Source organism: Callithrix jacchus, chromosome 9 (genome assembly GCF_049354715.1).
Source record: "Callithrix jacchus isolate 240 chromosome 9, calJac240_pri, whole genome shotgun sequence".
Classification (NCBI taxonomy): domain Eukaryota; kingdom Metazoa; phylum Chordata; class Mammalia; order Primates; family Cebidae; genus Callithrix; species Callithrix jacchus.
In genome coordinates, this window is record NC_133510.1 from 65,825,946 (window position 1) to 65,848,496 (window position 22,551).

The following is a 22,551-nucleotide window of genomic DNA, read 5'->3' on the forward strand; positions in this document are numbered from 1 at the left end:
TAGATATGGGATTTCACCATGTTGACCAGGATGGTCTCGATCTCCTGACCTCGTGATCCACCCATCTTGGCCTCCCAAAGTGCTGGAATTACAGGCATGAGCCACCGCGCCCGGCCCAGAATTAGGACTTTTACAAAAGAGAAAAGAGACTTAACATTTTAGGGAAATGGGATTCATTTTTCAACAGCTCCTTTCCCAGCTCTATGGAGCCCTTCGATAATCATGACAGTCATCTCCCTTCTCCCAGACAAGAGTTAGCCTACGGCCTGAAAAAAACCAACAGTCCTCAGATCTCTCACCCTCACTCAGAAATATTCTTTGATCCCAATAATTGTAACTTCCACCTGTCTTCACAGTATTATTCCCCTTTTTCAAAAAATCTTCAGTAACTAACTTCCCATTCCTAATGGTAATGAAGTCCAAACCTTTGCACATGATGTATTGATTAGGAAAACACTAGCTACTATAAAAAATAAACCCCACATTTTAGCAGTGTAACAAAATAGAAATTGATTTATTGGTCAAATGAAATCTAAAACACATGATCCTGATTAGTGGTCAGCTCTCTGCCAAGTGATGATTCAGGGAACAAGCTTCCTTCCATTCTGTGGCTCCATTATCTTTAACATGTGGCCTTTAGGGTCACTGTGCCTAAGGTCGTCTTCATCAAGCTAGACAGGAAAGAAAATATGGAGGATCTTTTTTGGAAGGAATAATGGGCCAGACTTGGAAATGGAACTCAACAATTAAAAGAGAAGCTTAAAAATGTGGTCCAGCTGTGTGTCCAAGAAAAACAAAGAAACAGGTTCTGATAAACACATAGCAGGCTGTGGCTCACCTGGCATTCAAAACTCTCTATATTCTGGCTTAAGTTTATCTTTCTAATTTTATCTTCCATTATCCAACAGTAGCATTTTTTTTTTTTTTTTTTGAGACAGTCTCCAGGCTGAGGTGCAGTGCCACGATCCTAGCTCACTGCAACCTCTGCCTCCGGGGTTCAATCGATTCTCCTGCCTCAGCCTCCCGAGTAGCTGGGATTACAGGCACACACCACCACGCCTGGCTAATTTTTGTATTTTTAGTACAGACAGGGTTTCCCCAGTTGGCCAGGCTGGTCTTGAACTCCTGACCTCAAGTGATCCGCCCACCTCGGCCTCCCAAAATGCTGGGATTACAGGAGCGAGCCACCTCACCTGGCCTCCAACTGTAGCTTTTATTCAGCTTTGCTGCAATCACAACCAACCCCAAAATCTAAGGGACTTGCAACAACCAGTGTTGGCTTCTGCTTTATGTACATGCAGGTTGTGAGTAAGCGGCAGCTCTGCTCCGTAAGTCTTCTCATTCCAGGGCCCAGGCAGAAGGCAACGCTCACGTGGAATATGCCCATTCTAGTGGCAGAGAAGAACAAGAAAGTGGAAACTCATGTGCTTAAACATGGCATGAGTCACGTCTGTTCACATCTCTTCAGCCAAATTATGAAACATGACAAAGCCCAAAGTCAACGACATGAGACATATATTCCTTCTACAGGAATTACTGCAAGTCACATGGCAGTGGGCAGGAAAGAGAGGAAATCATTTCAAACAATTAGTCCCTCCACTACAACTGCAATTTTCCATCTGGAGTACATGGCAGACATTACTACCCGGCACTCTTTCCTCAGAATCCTCAATACAACGTTTCAGGCAGACATTATCAATAATCTGAGTTTGCCTAAATAAATAAATAAAGGTTGAAATGGATGTGCTATTATGTGACTCTAGGCTCATTATCCATTTCCACCTCCAAATCTTTGCTTTGGCCTAGAAGAAGCTTATCCTCCCCAGTCCCCATCTTGCCAAACTATCCAAATTTAATCTATTCTTCGAATATCTGAATATTTGAAAGTAATGACTATAATTAAAATAATAAATTATTCATTTTTAAAAATAATATTTTCTATTCATTCTTTCAATAAAATTAACTGAATACCTAGCATAGTACCTGACACACATACTTGTTGAATGAATCTGTTTCACATCACCTGTGTCTTGCACTGAGCATATAAATGCTCGGTGAACATTTGTCTCCTGTTAATGCACTGTTCCTTAGAACAATGGGAGTTAGTATCACATGCCAGAGTTTCTGAACTGGGAGTATGGTGACTGCTTGTGCTTAAATCCTGATTCTACCACTTACTAGCTGGATGACTCCAGGCAAGTCATTAATTGTGCCTCAATCTCATTATATGTAAAATGGAGATAATAATAAGCCCTATTACATAACCCTGTTGTATTAAATGGCAAAATTCTTAGTATAGTTTGAACAGATCGTAAGCACTCAATAAATGGAAGTTATCATTTTTAGCTCTGTCTGAGACAGCTTTCTTATAGACCTTTATTTTTGGTGGAAGACAAGAGCCAAGAAACTTGAGACTTGGGTCCTTGAACAGGCCACACTCTTAACCCACTCCAGACCTTGACCTGCCTTCTCATCCAGAAGCTGGTTCCCTAACTCATAAATCCTGACTAATGACACAGACACATCACCTTAATGTTTGTGCAGCCCAGTAACTAATTGTTAAGTGCCTGGAGATCTTCAGATGAAAGACATTCAGGGCAGACACCGCATTCAGTCATAAAAGCAAAACACTACCAAAAAACTTGGAGAAGGCAGAAGCTCCATAACTTAGTGCAGTAGAGAGTTAAAGCAGGCACCTAGGAAGAGGAAATCAATCCTTAAGACTAATGCCTTAATACAGAGCCAGGGAAAGAGGTAGTTCCGAATGCCTCCGACTAGAGGGGTGGACAATGGCGAGAGGGGAGCAGTATGCCCAGGTCTATAAAGTGATTTGGTGTGTGTGGGAGACGTGTCAATATTTTACCTCTCCTAAATAAAAACCGGAACGTCAGCATGTATTGTTATCCTAATTAATTTAAGCCACTTAAAAGGCTTGGGCAAACAGGCCCCTGTAAGTGGCTTGTTTGTGAATTGTGACAGGTCCTGAATTATGCCAGGCTCCCTTTTCAATTTCATTCTTCTCATTCCACTGCTCCTACCACCACCTCAGGCAATTATATCCTCTTCCTAAACCCAGAAGCCACTCTAGGAGAGCCCAGTCGAGGTGTGTATTTTCAGGCCCCTTAGCACTGAAATCCTCAAGTTGGAAGAAAACGGTCAGCTGTGAAGAACACATCATTCTTACAAGGTCTGTCCCTGAGGGTGAAGCAAAGAAGAAACTGCTACCCCAGCTATCAGTTTCCCATCCCCAAATGGTGGGTAGCTGTGGTGTAGTGGCAAGAACACATGACGTGGAGTCACCAAGGCTAGCGCAGTTCTACATTTCATAGCTTTGACACTTCACACCGGCTCCTTAATCGTACTGGGCATGAGGTTCTTCATCTGTTAAGTGTGCCTAACGCGAACGCCTATCCCACAGGTGGGTGTGAAAAGTGCATGAGATGGCACAACAGAAAGAGTTCTGCCCACCGCTAAAGCGTTATACAGAAGGCGTTAGAGCCATAAATCCTCCCCACCCCCCAACAATGCACGTTACAAACCAGCAGCCACCACTAATACAGCCGGCCCCCTCCTAAGGGATCATGGGCCGTGAAGTCCTTTCGTGGCCACACCCTCGTTTTCTGCCTTAGGAGTGAGAACTACGCCTCCCAGGACGCCGCAGAGAGGCCGCCGCCGCGGGCGCCCTCTTCCCCGCCCTCCTTGTGCGCGGCTTTCTGGGATGTGTAGTCCTAGATCCGATCCAGCGCGGCTGCAAAAGGGCGCGGGAGAACCACAAACCCCAGAAGCCCTCGCGCCCACTCGTCTCTCTCCCCTCCAGAAGTCGGAGTGCTGTTTTTGTTGTTGGTGAAAGGTGAGGGGAACAGCTGATCCGTCTGTTGGGTAAGAAACTTGGCCTAATTGGGGGCTATCTTATGGGAGGGGAGGCTCGCCCCACTTTCCAGCTTGGGGAAAAATAACATAAGGGAACTGTCGAAGGCGGATGCAGGAGCCTTTGGGTTTTAACACTTTCCGTACTGGAGAAGCCACCCCCACTGTTTGGGGAGTTCTTGGTTTCAAGGGGACCCTGATTAGAGGGGGCGACCCCTCGTTGTCCTCGCCTTCTCAGTACGTGTCGATAAAGCTTGATCCCTTTAGGGGAGCTGAAATCTGCTTATTCTCTCCCAGGTAAGATCTGTTCCCCAGACGTCTTCCTGCTCTCCCTTACGCAAATCCGAAGGCCTTTACGACGCTGAATCCCTGGGGGAAGGGGAAACTTCCAAGTTGTAGAATGTCAAGGCACTCTAGAGCCCTATAGAGTAGGGGGTGGGACACCCCGCTCCCCGCCCCCCATGTGAACATCTGAATCACGCTACACATCTACACCTAGGTGCTCAGAACTTTCTTTCGGACGTAAAGAACGTTTTACAGCTGTTACAGATTTTCTTTGTGGGTGTCTTTTAGGGTTCTCCAGGTATAGATCTTTGGGGACAGTTTACCCCCACCCTTAGAAAGCTGGAAGAATTGCGCTTGGAGAAAACATGGACTAGATTTAACTAGGAATTTTTCAGAGAGATGAACATCCAAAAAAAACTTCTTGTCCTACGTATTTGGGGGGCAGAAGTTGCTCCTTTTTGTGTTGCTGGCTCACCTTTATCCACCGAGTTTCTGTTTTCTTTTAAAGCTTCCTGTCCCCTGGACTTCAGCTTGTGTGGGTTTGTGATGTTTGGGGGCGTGCATATGACTAGTGGCAATGTCTGGTTGGACACGTCGGCTGTGAGTGACACAGGAAGCAGATTAGTGGGCTGGAGAGGAGTGATGAATAAGAGGGCCATCTTACAGCCCTGGACAGAGGCATCTCTTGATTGTTATCTGTCCTTGCCCCACCCTCATATTTTCCAATTAACTCTCCCCAGCTAACTTGGAATACCCCTTCCTCTCAACCCCATCCTATAGTGTGTCTCCAGCTACCAATACAAACAGATGGAAGGATCAAGGCTGAGGGGAGCAGAGAGAAAATGAGAAAAGAAATACTAAAGTGAAACTAGTAGGTTTCTAGTCCTGCTGCAGGCACAGTCTGGAGAGAAGAATCTTACATTCTTTTTGAACGATATATCTTCCCTTTCCTCAACATTAAATATCCATTTCCACTTCTTGAGACCCCTTACTTCCCACTTTCTAGTCTGCTCCCTATCCCGGGGTGGGGCTTTCCTGGCTCCAGGCCCCCACATTCCATCTCCCACCCCACCCCCCCACGTTCCTGCTAAGCGCCTCACTCCACCCTTGAAGCTGCCGCCTCCAGAATTCTTGACTTCCTGGAATAATAATTCGAGGGACAGGACCTGTCTTTCCTTATATCCTCCCCTTCCCTTTGTCTCTTGGATGCCAGCAGAAGCCTTCTGCTTCCCTAGAGTTCATGGGGGTAGACAGCTCAGAGGCATGAAAATAGCTGAGAGCCCAGGAGCCTAAGGATTTGGGTTGTCAGTTCCTCCCCGACCCCCAGCCATATTCTAGCTCTGAAAACTCAACCATTCAGAGATTAGTTGCTACTTTCTTATGTCATAACTTACTCCTGGGTACAGCTGGGTCAACAAGCTTAGGAGGAGGTAAGGACACCTCTCAATGAGAGGGCCCCACACCTCAGTTGGATTTTGAATTCGAGAGCCAGGTATGGGAAATGGAATGGAGAAATGGGGGCTGTCGACCAAGTCCCAGGCTCTGTCCCCCTGAGTGCCCTTTTGGAAGCAAAAATTAGAGAAGCCTGAACCCTCAGAAAGGTCTGTGAGCCAGAGAAGGTACAGTGTGAGACCGGATGGGGACTGACTTGGAAGGCCAGATCTACATCCTAGATGTAGATGAGACTAAGAGTGATACCTCTACAAGGTTGCATAACCCTCAGGGACTGGAACCAGGTCGGCCTTATCCCCAGGTGTAGTGGCAGGGGCTGTGAGTGTGTGGTGCTGGAGCTGTCAGGGGGAGGAGGTGGACTAGAGAGACTTCAGGATATCAACCCTTTCTTTCATAGGAGGACAGATATCTCAAGGACAGGATGGAAGAATCACCACTAAGCCGGGCACCATCCCGTGGTGGAGTGAACTTTCTGAATGTAGCCCGGACCTACATCCCCAACACCAAGGTGGAATGTCACTACACCCTTCCCCCAGGCACCATGCCCAGTGCCAGCGACTGGATTGGCATCTTCAAGGTATCCCTGGAACCCCTTTTTGCTTAGGTTTATGGGCTGTGGGTTGGTTGGAATAAGGGGAATGATTGGGTTCTTGGATTCTCAACCTCAGGTTGATAGAGAAGAAGAGAGAAAGATGTCACAGATGACAGAGGCCACTGTATATGCAAAGCTCATCTTTTCTTCATCTATGCCTTGTTCTCTACTGACACATTAGTGTCCTTCCACTTTCCCTTCCTCTTGTCATTGTTGTCACTGTAGCTCCATCCTGCCCGCCACGCCCCCCTCATTCAATCCTTCATCCTGTTCTTCCATCCGTAGAAGGTAGTTCCATCACCATGCCTTTCTTCAACCTTGGGCTTTCATAGGTGGAGGCTGCCTGTGTTCGGGATTACCACACATTTGTGTGGTCTTCTGTGCCTGAAAGTACAACTGATGGCTCCCCCATCCACACCAGTGTCCAGTTCCAAGGTACAAGGGAAGATGGACAATTGGGAGAGAGGAGCCAAGGGAGTAGAGGTTTAGAAGAAGGTGATGGGCTCAGAAACAGAAAAGTTAGGCACAAAGGACAAGGAAAAATAAATGAAAATAAATATAATGAGAATATATCCGACAGGGCTTCGAAGATAGAAAATCATGGGATTATCGCAGAATCAGGGACTTCAAAATGGAAGGAACTTCAGAGGGCATCTAGTCCCATATTCAACCCAAAGAAGGAAGAACAAGGGAGTATGAAAGAGGGAAAGGTAGCGTTATGTGTTGAGAAGAGGGAAATACCTGGGTTCAAATCTCACCTCTAACACTTACAAGCTGTTTGGCCTTGGGCAAATTACATAACCTCCCTGTGTCTATCATCTGAACAGTAAAAGGGGATGCCTGACTTATACGGACATGATGAGGATTTAAAATGAAAGCTATAGGCCGGGCATGGTGATCCCAGCACTTTGGGAGGCCAAGGTGGTTGGATCACTTGAGGTCAAGAGTTCAAGACTAGCCCAGCCAACATGGCAAAACCCTATTTCTACTAAAAATACAAAAGAATTAGCCAGGTGTGGTGGTACATGCCAGTAGTCCCAGCTACTCAGGAGGTTGAGGCAAGAGTATCGCTTGAACCCGGGAGGCAGAGGTTGCAATGAGCCAAGATTGCGCCACTGCACTCCAGCCTGGGCAATTGAGCACAACTTGGTCTCAAAATAAAATAACAGCTGTTACTGCAGTGTCTGGTACATGATAGGCACTCACTACATGGTAACTGGCATTGTTATGATTGTGATAGAAGGAGAGTGGGTTTGGGAAAGAAAGAAAGGAGAGGGATAGGCCGAAAGGAGGGAGAAGAGTACCTGGGAAAAGAAATGGCTTGTAGGAAGTGGAGAAGAGAAGAAACAGTGTATGGAACACTGAGCAAGGGACTGGAGCCAAGGACAGTTGATCATTTGGGATCCTGGGTTCATTCTTCTTCCCACAGCCAGCTACCTGCCCAAACCAGGAGCTCAGCTCTACCAGTTCCGATATGTGAACCGCCAGGGCCGGGTGTGTGGGCAGAGCCCCCCTTTCCAGTTCCGAGAGCCAAGGCCCATGGATGAACTGGTGACCATGGAGGAGGCTGATGGGGGCTCTGACATCCTGCTGGTTGTCCCCAAGGCAACCGTGCTACAGGTGAGAAAAGAACAACGGAGTTACTCCTGGGCAAGAAGTGGGAGACAGCATTGCAAGAGAACCCTTCCCACCTTACCCTCCCCTCATCTGTGGCCTCAACTGAAGACCTGACTGAGGGTTAGACAAAGTTCTGCCTCCAGGAACGTCTCAGTCTAACATAGACATACACGAACATGTAAGGCAGGAAAGCAGACTACCCACAGGCCAGTGTAACTCAGGATTTCATAAGAACTTTCAGAGCCTTCCTTCTCCATGCACTACATCCTGCCCTATGCCCTGGAGGAAGATCTAAAGGGTAGAGGGGGGCTACTCCAGGGACATTCAGAAAAAAGGCAGCACAAGACCTGCTTCCAGAGAAGATAGGTGAGACCCCAGACCTGTACTGTCCAGCGCCAAAGGCTCTTAACTACACATGGCTTTTGAGCACTTCAAATGCAATTAATCCAAATTGAGATAGACTGTGTGGGCAAAATATACTCCAGATTCTGAAAACTTAGTATTTTTAAAAGATGTAAAAGACTTGAATAATTTTTATCTTGACTACATATTGAAATGATACTATTTGGTTGGTTTTTTTGTTTTTTTGAGACAGTCTCGCTCTGTCACCCAGGCTGAGTGTGTTGGTGCAATCTTGGTTCACTGAAACCTCCACCTCCTGGGTTCAAGCGATTCTTCTGCCTCAGCCTCCCGAGTAGCTGGGACTACAGGCACCTGCCACCACACCCAGCTAATTTTTGTATTTTTAGTAGAAATGGGATTTCACCATGTTGGCCAGGATGGTCTTAGTCTCCTGACCTCGTGATCCACCTGCCTCAACCTTCCAGAGTGCTGGGATTACAGGTATGAGCCACCATGTCCGGCCGTTTTGGTCTTTTTAAACCTCTTTTTTTTTTTTTTTTAAGAGATGGGGTCTTACTATGTTGCCCAGGCTGATCTTGAACTCCTGGGCTTAAGCAATCCTCCTAGCTCAACCTCCTGAGTAGCTGGGACTACAGGTATATTGCCACTACACTTGGCCAAAATGATGCTATTTTAGACAGACAGTGTTAGACTAAATATTCTTGGCCAAGCACAGTGGCTCACACCTGTAATCCCAGCACTTTGGGAGGTCGAGGCAGGCAGATCACTTGAGGTCAGGAGTCAAGACCAGCCTGGCCTGGCAACATGGTGTCCCGTCTCTAATAAAAATATAGAAATTAGCTGGGCATGCTGGCGGGTGCCTGTAATCCCAGCTACTTGGGAGGCTGAGGCAGGAGGATTGCTTGAACCTGGGAGGAGGAGGTTGCAGTGAGCCGAGATTGCACCACTACACTCCAGCCTGGGTGACAGAATGAGACTCCATCTGTGTGTGTGTGTGTGTGTGTGTGTGTGTGTTCTAGAAATAAATTTCAAATGTTTCTCATTAATTTTTAAGTGCCTGCTAGAACATTTTAAAGTATATATGTGTCTTGTATTATATTTCTATTGAGCCAAATAGAGAAGAATTAAGGAGTAAAGGCAGATATTAGCATGAAAGACTTCCTGAAGGAAGACAGGAGACAGGGCCAGGCTGAGAGGAAATAAATTCCCCAGATAAGGAAGGAACTGGGGAAGGATGAGAAGGTGAGAATGAGTAGCTTTCCTGTGATTCAGACAAACCCTGTCCTCTAGAACTCCAAGTCTAATAAATACATGGCATCACCACAGGAATAGCAAGATATTTATGTCACTTAAGTGAAAGATACGTGAGCTCCTACTCTGTTGTGTTTTCACAGTCATGATTCTCATTTGAGCCTTACAACAATCCAGACTAAGGGATCATGTTACAGATGAAGACACAGAGACTTAGAGAAGTTAAGAAGCTTGTTCAGAATCACATAGCTAGCCGGGTGTAGTGGCATGCGCCTGTAGTCTCAGCTATTGGGACCAGGAATTTGAGGCTGTGGTATGCTGTGGTTGCACCTGTGGATAGCCACTGCACTCCAGCCTGGGCAACATAGTGAGACCCTATCTTAAAAAAAAATCACATAGCTAGTAAAAATTGCGTTGAAGATTTGAACCCAAGTCTGTCCAACTCCAGAGCAGATAGGGTAAAATTAGGGGAGTCATCCCTTGTGTCTATGTTCATTGACTTGTGCCACATGAGGGATTCCTGCAATTGCTGGGTGAAGAAAGGGCCAGGCCTAGGTCAGGGAAAGGAAAAAGAGGGATGGGCAGTTCAGGGCGCCATGAGCTGGTGCATCTGACTGTGTGATGGATGGGATTCCGTAGCACACTGAGCATTCCCTTTCTCACCTCTTTAGAGCCCAAAGCTACATAACTCCCCAACCCCAAAATGCATCTGATGCATTCTGAGTGAGGATGGGCCCTTAGAAGGGGTACTCCACCAGCACACCCCCTTCTCATCCTGCCATCTATAGAACCAGCTCGATGAGAGCCAGCAAGAACGGAATGACCTGATGCAGCTGAAGCTGCAGCTGGAGGCACAGGTGACAGAGCTGAGGAGCCGAGTGCAGGAGCTCGAGAGGGTTCTGGCAACTGCCAGGCAGGAGCACGCGGAGCTGACAGAACAGTACAAGGTGGGAGCTGGGCCAGGTAGGGGACAGGGCCTGGCTGCTCACCCAGTGTCTAAAATCTGAACCCAGGGAAGAGGGTGGAGGAGAGATGTTAATTGGCTTTTATGATGGTTCTGGCGTCAAGGAAATAGATTTAAGGGGTAACAAGTGGGATTAAACTTGATATGACAAAAGACATGTTCCAAACTTGTAATGAGACTCAGTTCTTTGAACATAGGGATGCTGGGCTAAGGTGGAGGTAGCTACATTGATAGGTAAGGGAATGTTCCCTTACAGTTTCTTTTTCAAGGATGATGATGTGATAGCCGGGTGGGAGCAGTCAGACCCTGGAGTACTCTTCCTAAGTCTTTGTTCCACCACTTGAGAGATGAATCCCAACCTCCTTTTTCTTCTGGGGGAAACTTAATTACAGGGAATTTCGAGGTCCCATGGGGAGATCACAGAAGAAAGGGACATCCTGAGCCGGCAACAGGGAGACCATGTGGCACGAATCCTGGAGCTGGAGGACGACATCCAGACAATCAGTGAGAAAGTGCTGATGAAGGAGGTGGAGCTGGACAGGTGAGGGGAGTCCACTGACCCCCTCACTCCAGCCTCCTCTCTCAGGCAGGCAGACCTGCTGTCTGCCCCACATGCTTCCTCTTTCCCTCACCCTCACTCAGGCTAATCCAGTTACTGGGGATACCCTTTTCTGCTGAGCTTTCTCCCACCTTTCCAAACACTAGTCTTTACTCCTTCTCTTCAGAAATAATCATAGTTACCCCTTATTGTGCAGCAAAAGCTGAGCCAGAGCTGGGAGTGGAGGATTTGGAAGAAGAGAAGGGATAGAAGTCAGTGTAAGATAAGAGAGGATGGATATGGCTGGGCGAGATGGCTGATGCCTGTTATCCCAGCACTTAGGGAGGCCGAGGCAGGCAGATCACCTGAGGTCAGGAGTTTGAGACCAGCCTGACCAACATGGAAAAATGCTGTCTCTACTAAAAATACAAAATTAGCTGGGCATGGTGGTGCATGCCTGTAATCCCAGCTACTCAGGAGGCTGAAGCAGGAGAATCGCTTGAACCTGGGAGGCGGAGGTTGCGGTGAGCTGAGATTGCACCATTGCACTCCAGCATGGAAAACAAGCGTGAAACTCCATCTCAAAAAAAAAAGAGAGAGAGAGGATGGATTTCAGATTTGACCACAGGAAAGTTACTATTAAGAAACATTAGAACTGGTGATCCAGGAAGATTATGGAATCTCTCCCCTGAAAAAATTAAAATCATAGACTCTTGGCATTGGGAATGTAAGGTATGTATGAGGGTATGTAAGAGGTCACCCTCAGGAGGCAGCCTCCTTCAACATTTGACAGCTGTCATTTTTGTATCTCTTGTATTAAGCCAAACTCCATCCTCCTGTAACTTACCAGGAGGTCCTGAGACCTCTGGAGACACACAGAACACATTTCTCTCTTCTTCCAGAAAACTGGTACCTCTACCAAGTAGCATAAATAGTGATACCACCTCCCGTGTCCATCCTTCAAACTTTCACGAGTTTAAACACTCTATCTAGTTCCTTATTTCATTAAATGACATAATTATGTTTCATTTAGTACTGGTAGATGTGATATTTTTTAAAACTGTTTAAAAGAAAGGCATTCCGTCCGAGGCCCAAAGTAATAAGTGGGTTCATCTGAGAGGCTTCTTCAGGACATGTTAGTCTCGCCCTAGGGAGATATTAGCTGTCTACATTCTAAGTCGTAGGTTAGAAAAGCAGGGGTCAGATTGAGCATCTGGAAAAGATTAGGGACTGCCTAGACCAGGGGTCAACAACTATGGCCCACAAGCCATATTTAGCCTGCCACCTGTTGTGTAGCCCACAGGTAAGAATAGTTTTTACATCCTTTAATGGTTAAGAACAAACTAAAAGAAGAATATTTTGTGACATGAAAATTGTATAAACTTGAAATCTTTGTTCATGTTTTGTTGGAACATCGCTCTCGTTCACTTGCATATTGTCAGTGGATGCTTCTGCACTGCAATGACAGAGTGGAATAGATGCCTCAGAGACCACATGGCCTGCAGAGCATACAATCTTTACTATCAGGCCCTTTACAGAAAGAGTCTGCCAACTTCTGGTCTAGATCAAAAGTTTATCATCAATAATGACTGCCCTTGTCTCGAAAAGACTAGATTGAGTGAAATCAGTAGGAGCCATCAGCAGAACATTCCTTAAAATATCACTTCAAAAAAGAAGAAAAACTATTTATTTCTAAATTGTGCTCTAGAACCTGGAATCTTGGGGCTTAGAACTGGATCCGCTGGCTTGGGGATTTATGCATCCCAGAGTGAAATGGAGATCTGGGCCTAGAGCAGCAGTAAAAGGGCACAAGATAGAGGTCTGAGTCCGTTCCTTCTCTGGGTGGAGCAGATTGTCTGACATGTCATCCTACCAATCCCAGGGTTAGAGACACAGTGAAGGCCCTGACCCGGGAACAAGAGAAGCTCCTTGGGCAACTGAAAGAAGTACAAGCAGACAAGGAGCAAAGCGAGGTAAGGGGCTCAGAGTCGGTTTACTTTCTCCATTGTTCAGTCAGTGTTTGATTCCTTTCTGAGAGCCGGGCACCAAAGGGAATAAAAATGTAAAGAAGACATTGTGTGTGCTCTACTCGGGAACAGAAGACATATATCCAAATCAGAATTAGTCAAAGTGGAATATAAGAAGTGTCACAAGAGAAATCTTCTTTTGTTGTTGTTTTTTTGGAGACAGAGTCTCACTTTGTCTCCTAGGCTGGTGTGCAGTGGTACTGTCTCAGCTCACTGCAACCTCTGCCTCCCAGGTTCCAGCGATTCTCATGTCTCAGCTACCCGAGCAGCTGGGATTACAGGCGTGCACCACCACACCCAATTAATTTTTGTATTTTTAGTAAAGACAGGATTTCATCATGTTGGGCAGGCTGGTCTCAAACTCCCGATCTCAAGTGATCCGCCTACCTCAGCCTCCCAATGTGCTAAGGTTACAGGTGTGAGCCACTGTGCCTGGCCTCAAGAGAAATCTAATGAAGTATTGTAGGGCTCTAGGGAGGTATGTGAGAGCAGATTTTGTTAGAGATGTTAGAAAAGTCTTTTTAAAAGGGGTGTGAAGGCCGGGCACGGTGACTCACGCCTGTAACCCCAGTACTTTGAGAAGCCAAGGCGGGTGGATCACCTTAGGTCAGGAGTTCAAGACCAGCCTGGCCAACATGGTGAAACCCCGTCTCTACTAAAAATAACAACAATTAGCCAGTCATGGTGGTGGGTGGCAGTAATCCCAGCTACTCGGGAGGCTGAGGTAGGAGAATTGCTTGAACCAGGAGGCAGAGGCTACAGTGAGCATAGATCACAATACTGCACTCCAGCCTGGGTGACAGAGTAAAAGACTCTGTCTCAAAAAAAAAAAAAAAAAAAAGCAGGGGAGGTTCATGGCTAGACGTGGTAGTTCATGACTATGATTGTAGCACTTCGGGAAGCTGAGGTAGGAGGATTGTTCAAGCCCAGGAGTTCAAAACCAGCCTGGGCAATATAGTAAGACCCCATCTCTACAAAAAATTTTAAAATAGCTAGGCATGGTGGCATGCACCTGTAGTCCTAGCTACTCAGGAAGCTGAGGTGGAAGAATTGCTTAAGCCCAGGAGGTCGAGGCTGCAATGGGCTATGATCACACCCCTGCACTCCAGCCTGGGTGACAGAGTGAGATTGTGAGATTCTGTCTCAGAAAAAAAAAGGGGTGGGGTGTGGAGCATGTAGTAGCCTAGTACTTCCAAACCTTTTTAGCAGAACCATTTCTTTTCCTCCCACCACTAAAGTTTTTCATCTTATGTGGAATCTCACTGAATAAACAAAACCAATATTTTAGTACTGTAACTTTATAAATTTGAATGTATAACATTTACTTAAAAGTTAATGAAAGCATTTAGGTAATTTTGAGATACACCAGACTTTGAAATTAGAGGTTATGGATGACTTTCTGTCAGCCTCAGCAACTAATGTATTTCTGTATTTTATTTTGGTTATGCAATATTGAGAACACATTGAGTCACACACAAGTAGGTGCAAATGATAACCATTTTTAAACTGGCCACCTTGCAGCTCAGTTTACTCTTCAATTCAATAGAAAATACAACAGAAACTGTTCTGAGCTTTGCACAAAAATGAATTAACCTGGAAACACATATCAACTGGTGATCTCCAGTGTGTTAATTTGTGATTTTATGGGGTTTTCTTTGTTTTTCTGTTTTGTTTTGTTTTTTAGACAGAGTCTTGCTCTGTCACCCAGGCTGGAGTGCAGTGGCACAATCTTGGCTCACTGCAACCTCCGCCTCCCAGGTCCAAGTGATTCTCCTGCCTCAGCCTCCCAAGTAGTAGCTGGGACTACCAGCACATGCTACCATGCCTGGCTAATTTTTTTTTTTTTTTTTAGTACAGACGGGGTTTCACTGTGTTAGCCAGAATGGTCTCAATCTCCTGACCTCGTGATCCACCTGCCTCGGTCTCAAAGTGCTGGGATTATAGGCGTGAGCCACTGCATCTGGCCCCTTTTTTTTTTTTTTTTTGAGATGGAATTTCACTCTTGTTGCCCAGGCTGGAGTGCAGTGTCATGATCTTGGGTCACTGCAACATCCGCCTTCCGAGTTCAAGCGATTCTCCTGCCTCAGCCTCCTGAGTAGCTGGGATTACAGGCACCAGCTATCACACCTGGCTAAGTTTTTGTGTTTTTAGTAGAGATGGGGTTTCACCATGTTGGCCAGGCTGGTCTTGAACTTCTGACCTCAGCTGATCCACCTGCCTCGGCCTCCCAAATCACGCTGAGATTATAGCTGTGAGCCACTGCAGCTGGCCTTGTGTTTTTTGTTTTTTTTTTTTTTAACATAATTGTTAATATTTAGCAGAAGTTCAAATCAAATATCTATAGAACTCCTAAATTGCTTCCTCAGATCCCTGGGTTTGTGTGGAAGATCATTTAAAAACCCTTTGCACAGCAGTGAGAATAGGTAGAATTTGAGTAGGCAGAGATGAGAGTGAGGCTATTCTAGGAACAGAAAAAGACATGAGCACAGGCTTAGAGTGTTCACTCAGCGCATTTGAATGTGTGACTTAAGTGTTTGAGATAAGGCCAAGGTCAGACTGTGGAGGATCCTGAGCTTCATTTTTATTCCACAAGCAGTGAAAGGCTTTGATGATTTTTCAAGCAGGGGTGACATGTACTTATGGCCAGGTGCAGTAGCTCATGCCTGTAATCCCAACATTTTGAGAGGCCAAGGCAGGAGGATCCCTTGAGCTCAGGAGTTCGAGACAAGCCTGGGCAACATAGTGAGACCATCTCGACAAAAAATACAAAAATTAGGCAGGCATGGTGGTACACACCTATAATCCCAGCTATTCAGGAGGCTGGGGTGAGGCAATTGCTTGAGCCCAGGAGTTGGAGGCTGCAGTGAGCTATGACCATGCTACTTCACTCCAGTCTTGGTGACAGAGCTGGACCCTAAATCTAAAAAAGAAAATAACTGTACTTAAAGAATCAGAACTTTAAGAAGAATAATCCGATTGCCTTGTGGAGAATGAGCTAGTTGTGAAGTTATTCAGTAGTCCAAGCAGGAAATGAGCAGAGTCTGAGATAATGTGGTTGCGCTGGTAATAGAGAAGAGGAAATGGCTGTGACCAGGATGGAGAAGCAGTAGGCTTTTCTGTGGACAGCTAGGAGGAGGACAGAGCCAAGCATGGCACCAAGGGAACCATTCCTGAGTAACTTGGGAGCTAGCTGGTACCATGGACAGAAATAAGATGAAGAAAGACTGGGATGGGGTAGGAGTTTGAGGGGCCTGTAGGGCATGGAGACTGAGTTTTGATTTAAGAGAAAGAATGGAGTAGCAGAAATAGTACATGGAATGCCTATATGTAAGACCTGAGGCTTGATGCTGGATACCTCATTTTGGAAGCTGGAGACTGGATATGCAGGATTGAGTCCTTTGAGCTGAAAACCCAAGAAGAGCTGGCAATAGCTGAAGGCTTGAGTGTGTGTTAAATCTCAGAAGTGGAGCCTTGACTTCTCTCATCACCATCGTTCACCTGCCGCACCACCTCAACACACATACCCCTTTCCTTACCTGCTTTCCACTTCCATCAGGCTGAGCTCCAGGCAGCACAACAGGAGAACCATCGCTTAAATTTGGAGCTGCTGGAGGCCAAGAGCTGGCAAGAGGAGCAGAGTGCTCAGGTTGAGCGACTGAAAGACAAGGTGGCCCAGATGAAGGACACCCTAGGCCAGGCCCAGCAGCGGGTGGTGAGTAAGGCTCCAAGGCAACAGAAAACCGGGAAAGTTCCAAGAGCAAGTTGTCTAAAGAGAAAGGGAAAGACATGGCTAAAGACAAAACAACACAACCCTGAGTCCTAATGCAGTGGAGTGGAGGGAGCCTGGTTACCTCCCTGGCTGACAAATGATTCACAGGGAACTCTGATCTCCATCTCCTCCTTTCTCCTCAGGCTGAGCTGGAGCCCCTGAAGGAGCAGCTTCGAGGGGCCCAGGAGCTTGCAGCCTCAAGCCAGCAGAAAGCCACCCTTCTTGGGGAGGAGTTGGCCAGTGCAGCAGCAGCCAGGGACCGCACCATAGCCGAACTACACCGCAGCCGCCTGGAAGTGGCTGAAGTCAACGGCAGGCTGGCTGAGCTCAGTTTGCACTTGAAAGAAGAAAAATCCCAGTGGAGCAAGGAGCGGGCAGGGCTGCTGCAGAGTGTGGAGGTAGAGGGATAGGGGCACCTGGCAGAATGATGGCCACTGCCCCCACCTCTGTGGGGACTCCTACATGTGGTCAGACCCTCTGGGAGGAGAGAAGAGGGGTTGAGAACCTTAGAGGACTTGGGGTGGAGAGGGACTTTGAGGGAGGTACACCTTACTTTCCAAGCATGACCCATCTCTGACCAGGGTATCCCAATTCTGATCACCAGAGCACCTTCCTTGGAACAGAAACATTTTCTGTCCTAGGCCCCAGGCCCTGCCATAATGCCCATTCCTGATCAGTGCAGCACTTGCTGTCATTGATGTCCTCTCCTGCGTTAGGAAATGAGAGGGGAAAATCCTCCAAAAATGGTTCTTGAAAGAAAAGAAAGGACACAGTAAGGGATGATGCTGTTGACAGTGGCGTCCCTTTTTCTTCCCCCTCCACTTTCCTGTTTTTCTTCTTGGCTATCTCCTAGGCAGAGAAGGACAAGATCCTGAAGCTGAGTGCAGAGATACTTCGACTAGAGAAGGCAGTTCAGGAGGAGAGGACCCAAACCCAAGTGTTGAAGACTGAGCTGGCCCAGGAAAAGGATTCTAGCCTGGTGAGGCACCCAGCCACCAACGGTCCTGTCCTCTGGCCTCCTGAGGCATCCATACCCCTTCTCTGTCTTGGGTATGGGCTCAGAAGTGTGAGGTATCCACTTACATGTTGGGTGCATTTCACTTGCACACACAAGCCCTCATTGGTGTGAAATGTGCATTCTTTCTGCTCTCAGGGCACACATCTGGGCCCAGTAGGGGTGACTTAGGAGAATTATAGAGTGGCCCCTTGGTACACCTCTGCACCCCAGCCTAGAGGCAGTCATCCAGGTCCCCACTCGAGAGGCAGAGACTAGAACTTAGATCACTGAATCCCTGTGGCCCAAGACAAAGGACTCATGGAGGAAGAGTGTTGGGAATTCTTTGGGTGTGTCAGTGCAAGAAAGCAGCAGAGACATGGGGAGACCTGGTTCTAGATTGTTGGTCCTGCTCCTAGAGCCCAGGTTCTTAGAGGTACATTCTAGGCTCCAGATTCCATCTGACTCTCTTCCCTCAGGTGCAGTTGTCAGAAAGTAAGCGGGAGCTGACAGAGCTGCGGTCAGCTCTGCGTGTGCTCCAGAAGGAAAAGGAGCAGTTACAAGAGGAGAAGCAGGTGAGCACACATAACCCAGGCCCCATGGATACCACAGGTGAGGACTAGAGGGCTAGAAACTTTGTAAATTCCTGTCATCCCTTGACTTAGAAATTGTTCTCTCCAAGAGGACTCATACCCTGGCTTCTCTTATTAGCGGACTTGGCAGGACAGGGGATCTCTAAGAGAAGGGAGGGATGTAAGTGGTGAAGGAGGGGTGCTGGGGGGTATCTACCTGAAGTTGCCCTAGTATTTGCTGAAGACTTCTAATCCTGAGAAGCTAAGAATTCCTCCTGGGTGCAGAGAAAGGCCTTGCAGGCCAGCAAGGTTGGCACCTTCCCAGTCTCTAGCACCTGCCTCTTTCCTTCCAATTCCAGGAATTGCTAGAGTATATGAGAAAGCTGGAGGCCCGCCTGGAGAAGGTGGCAGATGAGAAGTGGAATGAGGATGCTGCCACAGAGGACGAGGAGGCTGCTGCGGGGCTGAGTCCGTACAGCCCCAGTCTTGTAACACCTCTTCCCCACTCTACCTCCCGCTATTGAGGAAGGCTCCATGTAACCTTGCCGGGAGCTGCCTCTGCCTTCTATGTGTTTTGCCTTTTCTTTCCCAGACCCTGTCCCCTGTTTAGTCTAATGATACCCCTCATCCAGAGGAGACAGCTGGTCCAACCTTCTCACGACACATCTTTCTTTCTTCTCTGCCTGCTCTGTCTCCTACAGGCTGCCCAGCAGCTCTGACAGACTCAGAGGACGAGTCCCCAGAAGACATGAGGCTCCCACCCTATGGCCCTTGTGAGCATGGAGACCCAGGCTCCTCTCCTGCTGGGCCTCGAGAGACTTCTCCCCTCGTTGTCATCAGCCAGCCAGCTCCCATTTCTTCTCACCTCTCTGGGCCAGCTGAGGACAGTAGCTCTGACTCGGTGAGCAGTGGAGGAGCCTGTGAGAGGCAGTAAGGAGGGGTAGGGCCAAACCCAAGTATCCCCGGCTCTACAGCAGGAGTCTCTCAGACAGGGTCTCACTCTTGTCGCCCAGGCTGGAGTACCGCATGGTCTTGGCTCACTGCAGCCTCTGCCTCCTGGGCTGAAGTGAACCTCCCACCTCAGTCTTCCGAGAGTAGCTGGGACCACAGGCACGTGCCCCGGCTAATTAGAGCAGGAATCTTAGCCATATGGGGCTCTCTTTTTTTCCCAGGGCAGAGGAGGCAGGCCCAGCCTTTCTTCAAGGCCACACCAACAGATACCATCCCAAAACCCAGACCAGCCCAGTAGCCTCACTGCTTCTTCCCTCCCCCACACTCCTCATTCTCTTGTTATCTACCAGCCCCTCAAAACGCCTCTCCTGCCTCACTCTTCCTAAGCCCCCCAGGTCACTGTCCTAACCTTGGCTGCTCCTCCCATACCTGTCCTAATGTGCTGCTCCCCCATCTTGGGACACCACCCCAAAGTCCAACCCTGTCTCTTCGGCGTCCAGGAGGCTGAAGATGAGAAGTCAGTCCTGATGGCTGCTGTGCAGAGTGGGGGCGAGGAGGCCAACTTGCTGCTTCCTGAACTGGGCAGTGCCTTCTATGACATGGCCAGGTGAGTTCAACCAGCGAGGCCAGGAGAGAAGTGGGAGGAGGTCAGAGGAAAGGGGCATCTGTGTGGACAGTCACCAGGCCCTGCTCCCAACCCCCACCCTCCTTGGCCTCAGCCAAGAAAAGGAGATACAGGTGTGGTTAACAAGGAAACTGACTCACTGCTCCAAATCCCAGATGCTTTCAGGTAATCCCTCCCCCTATCTTATCAATGCACTCAGAGGTCTTGCCTTTAACTGGCTTCTATTTTGTTCTAGCACCATCTTCCGCAGAGCCCAAATTGCCTTGCTTCCCCTCTCTCCTGCCCCACCCCCTTCCCCAGCCACTAGGTAGGTACCTAGGATCCTCCGGGAAGGAAGGGAGGTGACCACAGCCCTCAGGGATAGGAGCAGAGAGAAGACTGGGGTCCAGCATCCATCTAGCTACACCAAAAATGCTGTCCCTCTTCCCTGACTTTCCTGGGGACCCTCAGGGAAGGGAACCTACAGGGGTGGGGGTTTCAGGTACCAGATTGTCACCTTCTTCCCTGTTATTCCCAGGGTCAAGGGGGCAGGCACAGGAAAGGGAGATTTGATCATCTAGTCCCAGTTTTGCCTAGATGTGAGATGGGCTCAGGGCAGGGAGGGGGTGATGCTGTCATCCTTCTCAGCTGGAGCGGGAAGATGAAGGACGATGTCAGACTCATTTTCAGCCTCATTAGGCAACAGACCGAGATGGAGGGAGGAGAGCAGGAGGTTGGGGGATGGGCTTCGCACTGCAGAGACTAGCAGGGACTAAAGAAGAGAGGACATGGGGAACTGAAAAAACAAGCCTTCCAGAATTATGGGGAGAAGGACGCTGTGGGAGAGGCTGGGATGCTGCATTAGGCGCAGGATAACCTGGGACCAGACGCGTGGGTCCTGCTCCCTGAAGTCTGCAAGTCAAGAAGGGAACAGAGCACGCCAACCCTCTCCCCTAACCCCTCTGTCTCTCTTAGTGGCTTTACAGTGGGTCCCCTGTCAGAAGCCAGCACTGGGGGCCCTGCCACCCCCACATGGAAGGAGTGTCCTATCTGTAAGGAGCGCTTCCCTGCTGAGAGTGACAAGGATGCCCTGGAGGACCACATGGATGGACACTTCTTTTTCAGCACACAGGACCCCTTCACCTTTGAGTGATCTTCCTCCCTCATACATGCACAAATACACACACACACACACACACACACACACAGTCACTCACACACATGCATATATTTATGCCCATTTTCTACCATACCAGGCTCCTCCATGAGATTCTGTTCCCTAGGAACTGCTTCTGTGTGTCCTGCTTTCATCCCAGGATTTCTCACTTTCTCCTCTCCTACTTGGCTCTTTTGTCCCAGGAAGGGGTCCTGTTCAGAAGCAGTGGCTGAATTTACCCCCTGAAAGTGGTTTTGGAGGAACCGGGATGGAGGAGGCCTTCCCCTGTGGGAATAGCCCTGGTTGCTGCTGATACACAGCCACTGCACGCACACACACACACACACACACACTCACACACACTCCCATGTCTGATGCCCCAAAGCCAATTCTTGGGGCACCCCACCCTCTCTTATTTGGGGTTTCCGTTTGTTTACCTGAGTTTTCTCGGGCCTGCATAGAGGCAGCAGCATGGACACCACGGCCTCTCAGGTCCCTTTTGGTTCTCAGCTTCGTTGGTTCCTCCTTCTGTTCCCCCGTTGCCTTCTGCGCCCCACCCCAGCCTTTTCCATAGCCTTAGGTATTCAGTTTGGAGAGTTTTGTATTTTTGAGGATTCCTGTACTCTGTATCCTGTTCCCACATCTCCTCACACAGAAAGAAATAATGTATTTGTGCCTTCTGTGAGGGATGGGGGGAAGAAATGGTCCCAGGCATCCCTATTTCCCAGCCCCTCCTCCCTCTCCAGGTCCCCCCACAGCAATAAAAGCTTCCCCCTGATATCCTTCCCTTTGATCTGTAGTTTGAACAAATATATTTATATGATATGTATAACTGTTGTCACAAATGTGTTCTTATTATGAGGACCCAGACCGCCAGCCCTTAGACCCTGATGGAGGGAGGAGGGAAAGAAGGGATGCATCCCTGCCTCATGGTGGGGGATGCTGGGCAGTTACTGTCCTGTTGTGCCTACTGGTGTGCTGGCAACCAGTGGGTTGTCTCAAATGGGAGTTAGGCTTGGATAGTGCGGCAGTGGGGAAGGGAGCAAAGTGATGGGTCTGTGTCAGTTCTGCTCAGGGTTTAGTCTCAGGGTGGGTGCATGCCATGGAAAAGAGAGACAAGTTTTCCACTGCCAAGATCTTCACCTTTCACACCAGCCATCACTGTACCTTATGCCAAAGGACAGATTTTATTTCTGTCGAGATGGTGCACCTTTGAGTATCTACTTAGTAAAACATGCCCTAAGCCTCATACCTCTAAAGGCGATTTTATATTCTTCCTGTTTCTTTCTCTGTTGCCATCCCCTCATGCCTGTATGCACACTCTGATTCGGCAGTCACAAAAACACATTCATCCACTCTAACCAGCTTCACAGGCTAGGCAGACACATACACAGCATCATAAAGCATTTGTTAAGGACCTGCACGCCCACCAAGGCTCTCAGCAATGCCCTGCACAAGCACATGCCTATAGCCCCCTTCTCCATCCCAAAAGCTCCCTTCTCAGCCACCCTTCACTCCCTTCAGGGCCTCTGTGTGGACCACCCCCGCC

The 22,551-nt window shown here is 48.1% G+C and overlaps 1 protein-coding gene across 2 annotated transcripts; it reads left to right on the forward strand.

Annotated features, from left to right (window-relative positions):
- Positions 1–3,830: 3,830 nt before the first annotated feature.
- Positions 3,831–21,831, forward strand: CALCOCO1 (calcium binding and coiled-coil domain 1). Of its 2 annotated transcripts, none has more exons than XR_013521858.1 (15): positions 3,831–3,879; positions 6,002–6,181; positions 6,529–6,631; positions 7,626–7,816; positions 10,216–10,374; positions 10,784–10,932; positions 12,812–12,902; positions 16,513–16,668; positions 16,869–17,123; positions 17,579–17,704; positions 18,199–18,294; positions 18,651–18,759; positions 18,993–19,192; positions 19,630–19,849; positions 20,822–21,831. XR_013521858.1 is itself a non-coding variant. In XM_003733757.5 (15 exons), the coding sequence occupies exons 2-15, from the start codon at positions 6,026–6,028 to the stop codon at positions 20,997–20,999; spliced, it is 2,076 nt and encodes a 691-aa protein (XP_003733805.1). In that variant the 5' UTR covers positions 3,831–3,879; positions 6,002–6,025; the 3' UTR covers positions 21,000–21,831. The 2 variants fall into 2 exon arrangements, 1 of the variants encoding a protein (XP_003733805.1); XM_003733757.5 differs by having other exon boundaries at positions 19,743–19,849.
- Positions 21,832–22,551: the final 720 nt, after the last annotated feature.

Bases quoted from the DNA above. Each gene is read 5' to 3' on its own strand.
- CALCOCO1 (XM_003733757.5), top strand. From the start codon at position 6,026: ATGGAAGAATCACCACTAAGCCGGGCACCATCCCGTGGTGGAGTGAAC. The intron at 18,760-18,992 runs GTCCGTACAGCC...TGTCTCCTACAG, and splicing joins GGAGGCTGCTGCGGGGCTGA to GCTGCCCAGCAGCTCTGACA. The intron at 19,850-20,821 runs GTGAGTTCAACC...TGTCTCTCTTAG, and splicing joins GCCTTCTATGACATGGCCAG to TGGCTTTACAGTGGGTCCCC.